Source organism: Cebidichthys violaceus, unplaced genomic scaffold, assembly GCF_023349555.1.
Source record: "Cebidichthys violaceus isolate CVI_PGR_0920_01 unplaced genomic scaffold, fCebVio1.0.p SCAF_27, whole genome shotgun sequence".
Lineage (NCBI taxonomy): Eukaryota > Metazoa > Chordata > Actinopteri > Perciformes > Stichaeidae > Cebidichthys > Cebidichthys violaceus.
This window is the reverse complement of record NW_027176450.1, coordinates 279,199-285,000: the sequence shown is the minus strand read 5'-3', so window position 1 is coordinate 285,000 and position 5,802 is coordinate 279,199. Positions and strand designations below refer to the sequence as shown.

Below are 5,802 nucleotides of genomic sequence, written 5' to 3'. Positions count from 1 at the left end.
TTCATAAAAAAAGATAAAGATTTCAGTATGTTTTAGTGACAGTTTTAAAGGTTTTTTGATCGCATTTATTTTGGCCGGGATAATGTTGACATGACATTTTCCTATCGTCCGATCCTTACCTGCAACCACCTCAAAAAGTGTCTATCTAGTTGTTGACTTACAGTAGTTTACTTTAGAATACGTTGTTTTATTATAGTTTAAAGGGGTTTTACATGTGTTCCTCTCTGTCGATCTGCCGTCTTCTAGCAGCAGATGCAGGTTGACCCTCACAAGCTAGACTTTGGCCTCAAACCTGACTTCTTGAGTCGACCTCCGGGCCCCAGCCTCTTCGGGGCCATCCATCACCCCAACGACTTGGCACGGCCTGCCACGCTCTTCTCCGCCGCAGGTGAGTGTGTGTCAGGTGTCTGGGTAGGAAGATTGATTGATGGCAACAACAGTGCCCACTGACACACAGCAGCAGTCCGTTGCTTATATTGTAACAGAGTTCAGATGTGTGTGCTTCTATCTTTTAATTAACTGAATACTAATTGGACATAGACATATTAATACTTACTTTGACAAAAACGTTTTTTAACTCGCGGTCAACTTAGTAGTCTTAGTCTGGAGCTTTCAAACACATCTTCTGTTCTGAGGAGGAAGTTTGCAGTGGACGTCGCATGCTTTCTTCCGGTTCTTCCGTCCCTCCATGAGATGCGGTTGACAGTATCGGTGAACCGAAACCAGATTAACAAAAGCACCTGATGCAGGCGCCATCCAAAGGTTCATCCCAATAGGGGAAGAAAAAAATATTTAGAAATTATTACTTTCACTTTTCTTTTACTATTTTAATACTAGTATTTTGAAATAGGACCTATTCAAAGGCTACAAAGTTATGTTGTTGTTTCCTTTTTTGGTAATATTTTCTGGGTTGCCCGCAGCATCATTCCAGTGCATCGCCCTAATAGCTATTAAATAGCTAGAGTTAACAACAGTGACTCCCACCTTAAATTCAATAGGGAAAGTTTGAAAGTATATGACTATATTATTTATTCGGGTACCTCATCTTGAATCTTGAATCTCAGTTAAAATCTTTCCTTGGGCACCAAATTAGTCAGGGCCGGTTCTGACCACACGACTGGCATGGCTAAAAACTCTAATAACTACTAACAATATAATGACAGATATTCCCTTTTTTCATTTAGATTTAGATTCAATGTGTTTTCTTTTATGTTGAAAAATATATGTACTGAGCTGGACATTTTACAGTTGAAAAACAGTCCACTAGAGTGCTCTCTAGTGGACAAACTATGTTATGGCGACAACATATTTAAACTGCCTCATGTTTGTTTGTCAGGCTCTAGTTGATTTAAAAAAGGTAAATAAGTATACGTATCAAACAGTAGTTTAACAAACAATCCTCACTCAGTCAGCGGTTGATGGACGTTTCTGTGATGCCTCTCTCCCACTCCAGGTCCCACACACCCGTCAGCGGGTCCTTTCGGTCATCCAGCCCACCATCCTGGAACCTTCCTCGCCCCAGCATCTCACTTAGGTACCTTTAAATTTAGTTCTTCTCAGTCTCGATCTGAAATAGGTAAAATAGGTAAATGATGTGATTGGATTCATGGTAACGTGGTGTCTCCCTCCAGAACCTTTTGGTAGGCCTGCGTCGTTTGGCGGACTGGGAACCCTCAGTTCATCGGCCTTCGGGGGACTGGGCAATCCAGCACTAAGTGAGTTTTAACCTCATGAATGATGCTGTTGGTTACCATGCTGTTACTTTCTGTTACTGCCCAACATCACTATGGCTGGAATATTGCTTTCATGGTTGCTGTTGTTGTAATGTTTCCAATCTAGTAATTCAAGTTTTATAGTTATTGTTGCTCATGCTACATAAGAGCATCAGCAGAATAGAATTTAAATATTGATATTCACCTGTGCAATTGTCGAGATACGCATTTAACTTGCGTCCTGCCGTGTTTTTCCACGTGTTGAATCCCTAACGGCGGCCAACGCCATGTTCGGCCATAAAGATGGCCCCAACGCACAGCAGCACTTCAACAGCGGCAGCAACAGCGGCCACCAGGAGCCGTGGAACCGCCTGCACCGCACGCCGCCCTCCTTCCCCACACCGCCACCTTGGCTGAAACCTGGAGACTCTGAGAGGAGCGCCTCAGCCAGCTCGCACGAGAGGGACCGAGACTCTGACAAACGGGACTCGTTGGTCAGTAAAGACGACAAAGACAGGTGGGTGTTGCCAAACGTGACTACTCTCGCTCAAGTCCTGTTACCTCACCCCAACAACATACGTAGATAAAAAGGAGTTTAGGTACATATTTGGATTTTGTTTGATCAGTTATGTTTTATTTTTCTTTGTATACTGGATGTTTTAGCTTATTATTTCAATTATGAAATTGGTTACTGTTAAGTTACTGATAGAGGGACTTTCTTAATGCTTATAGGGACTCAGTAGAAAAGCGCCATTCAAGCCATCCGTCCCCAGTCCCTGTCAACTCCACCAGCCTCCTGAGCCACACCCGGCCTCCTGAGCACCACAGGAACCACCTGCCCCCTGCTTCTGGAGAGCCTCAGAGGGACAAGGAGAAGGCCAAAGACAGGGAGAGGGAGCACTCAGACTCCTGGAAAGACAACGGCACAGATGACCATAAGCTCAAAGACAACCAGCACAGCGACAAGGACACGCCTGTCAGCCACGACGGCCGAGTGTCAGAGGACAAAGTGTCCAACAGGGGGACGCCATCGCCCTACGTCCGGCAGACCAGCCTCGAACGTCCCAACGGCGGGCTGAGCAGGGAGGTCCTGGAGAAAAAGGTAGAGCTGCCATATGAGCACCAGAAGAAGAACAGCGAGGTGAAGGTGAAGGAGGAGCGGAAGGAGGAGCAGGATGGAGCCACAGAGAGGGCAAGTGAGCACCCAACACAGGCACCCTCCACGCCGAACCTCCACCCTCCCTCCTCGATGCCTATGCCCATGAGCATGGCTGGCGTTCACCCCATCAACAGCATCAGCGGGCTGGAGAGAACTCGAATGGTGGCGCCCTTCATGGGTATCAGCCCCATCCCAGGAGCTGACAGGTTCCCTTACCCTGCCTTCCACTGGGACCCAATGAGGGACCCTTACAGGGGCCTGGACATTCACAGACGGGACCCTTTGGCCAGGGACTTGTTGCTAAGGAATGACCCTCTGCACCGACTGGCAGCACCGCGCCTCTACGAGGCTGAGCGCTCCTACAGGGACCGTGAGCCTCACGACTTTCATCGTGACCACATCCACCCTCTGGCCCTGGAGCAGAGGAGGGAGCAGGAGCGTGCCCATTTGGAGGAGCGCGAGCGCCTCAACATGCTCAGAGAGGACTATGAGCACGGGCGCCTCCACCCCGTAATGCACCATCCTGCCCTTGACGGACACCTGCCACACCCGGCCCAGGGCCTCATGGCCCCTGGACTCCCAGGCATGCACTACTCCAGGGTGAGTCCCTCGGCTGCAGCGGCGGCTGCAGCGGCGGCTGCTGCCACCGCCCATCAGAACGGTATTCTGAACAAAACCCCACCCACCGCCTCTCTGAGTGCCCCGCCCCCTCTCATCCCCACGCTGGGTGCCCGGCCCGGCTCACCCAGACGGACTACTCCCCTGGCCACAGACATCAGAGACAGACCGGCTCACAAAGACATCGAGGCACGGTGAGCTGAGCCTCGGCAGACTGACCCTGCAGCTCTGTGCCTCACCAACACTGAACTCACACCAAGCACTTAGCTTTGGGCAAAGCAAGACTGTAACATAGCTGTGAATAACTTATGGGAGCCAGAGAAATGCCCTCACAATGAATTGTTTTTGTATAAAACTACAAAGAGACAATAATCATGGAACAAAAAAAAAAAGATTTTTCAAAGATTTTTCTTCCGGTTTGCTCCAGCTTTTTGTGTGCATTCTTTCTCCTGTATGGCGAAGTGACGCGGGGTGAGAGTGAGCAGTTTTGGAATGTACAGGTACTTTATCACTGACAGACAGCAAAGTGTGTAGATAATGTGTACAATTGCTGTGCTCACTCTGTATGGATTCAAAATCATGGTACAAATATGCAAACGGATGTTTTGAAAGCTTTACTTTGAACACATGTAAATAGACGAGTATTACAGCAGTGATTCAGAATGTGCTTTTTGCTATTTTCCTTTTCTTTTTTCAGTTGACGCAGCTGATTAGCATTGTACCAGAGACCCCATGTTCAACTATGCAACAAATGTCTCGGCTCCCTTTCTGAAAACTGGCCTTCTCACCACTGACTGTGTAACAATAACAGACAAACCGCTGTATTCTCTCCACAACTCAGAGACACACTGGGGTCCACGCAAACTGACACAAGCTTTAACCGATCCACGCAGATGTTGTACGTCGCAATTTGGATTAAACAAAAGTTATGTCTTGAGAAGTATTCTCTCTCAAATATGATCAAATGTACTTGACAATCCAAAAAAACTGATACGAAAACGATGAAAAGATTTTTAATGTAAAAAAGACAGCAGCACAAATGTCAACTCTTTTTTCCCACTCTTCCTTCTCTCAGTTACGACCAGTCTTGTTCTGGGGAGAATGCAGCACATTTACCACCATGGCAGCACATTCGCCCTACTGAAGGAGTGTAAAGTACATGTTTTGGAAATAGGTTCTGTTGGTCAAACAGTGTATTAAAGTGCTTTCCTGAGTTGTTGTACCTACAAAATCAAAAGACAAAAAAGCAAGTCTAAACTATGGACAGTTTGTTTCTAATGAGCAGAGATCTATTTTAGTAGTCCACTGAAGGTTTAGGTGTGCGCTTCAAACTCTGTGATATCATGTTGTGCAGTGTTTTTTAATCCAACATAAAAATGTCCACCGGAGCCATAGTGGTTAGTCGATGCGTATTGCAAAAAGATTGTTAAATGAGAAATTTTTTTTGGCTGTTAACCATGTACAGGGAAAAAAGTGAAGTCTTTCTAGATCATGTACAAAAATGAAAAAAAATGAAGCGACTGAATCTTCAGCATGCTCCTTAAACTTGTGTTATGTAAATTGTGCCATGTTATTAAAAAATGTGTACTAACTCTGTCTATGGGGCTTTTATTCCTACTGAGGTGAGTAAACGGGCTATCTTTCTTTTTTGACACTTCCACAGTTAATGACTTACTGCATCAGACCCCCATGGAGGATAAACTACCTTGGGTACTACTCTCACTTGCATCATAAGGATGTATTTATTTAAGAGTGCTGCTGATTATGGAGTTACAAAGTAATGATTTTGTCTCTTGATAGTCACTTCTAATCATGTTTTGTTTCGTCTGAAGAGCCAGAAGATGAAGCATGTCTCGTTCCTCACATCTCTGCTGCACCAATAGGTGCCGATTTACTAGAAAATTGTTTGGTAACGTTTAAAACCGCGGAAACGTCATGCGTCACACCACATCAACTACTTGGACAAGTGAGTGCTTGTGTTCGGTTCAATAACGGTGCTTTAAACATCAGCAGCCTTCACTCGTGAGTCATGGGACAGTACTTGTGTATTCATCAGAGGATGCAAGAGTTATTGACATTCCCATTACACTGAATAACCACAGCATTCATGCACCCTTCTCTGATTGATGTTAAGCGGCGAAGCGCCCAGGTCACGCATCAATCAAACGTTGGCTCCATCAGTCAGTGGTGGGAAATGTGAATTGCCTGTATTTTTCCTCCTGCCAAGTAAATGCCTCCTGCTCCGGGGACCAACACTAATTTTCCTTTCAGAGCTACAGAAGTGCCGTTTGTGCAGCGGGCGGTAGTTCAGGC

The 5,802-nt window shown here is 46.1% G+C and overlaps 1 protein-coding gene across 5 annotated transcripts in view; it reads left to right on the top strand.

Annotated features, from left to right (window-relative positions):
- auts2a (activator of transcription and developmental regulator AUTS2 a) overlaps positions 1–5,060 on the top strand; it is a 309,983-nt gene extending 304,923 nt beyond the window's left edge. For 4 of the 5 annotated variants that reach the window (XM_068721154.1, XM_068721151.1, XM_068721155.1 and 1 more), the window contains 5 exons: positions 247–388; positions 1,454–1,534; positions 1,632–1,715; positions 1,977–2,229; positions 2,445–5,060. In XM_068721154.1, the coding sequence (XP_068577255.1) occupies positions 247–388; positions 1,454–1,534; positions 1,632–1,715; positions 1,977–2,229; positions 2,445–3,687 (1,803 nt within the window). In that variant the 3' untranslated portion in view covers positions 3,688–5,060. The remainder of the gene's footprint in view (positions 1–246; positions 389–1,453; positions 1,535–1,631; positions 1,716–1,976; positions 2,230–2,444) is intronic. The other variant, XM_068721152.1, reaches the window with a different exon arrangement.
- The last annotated feature ends 742 nt before the right edge of the window (positions 5,061–5,802 follow it).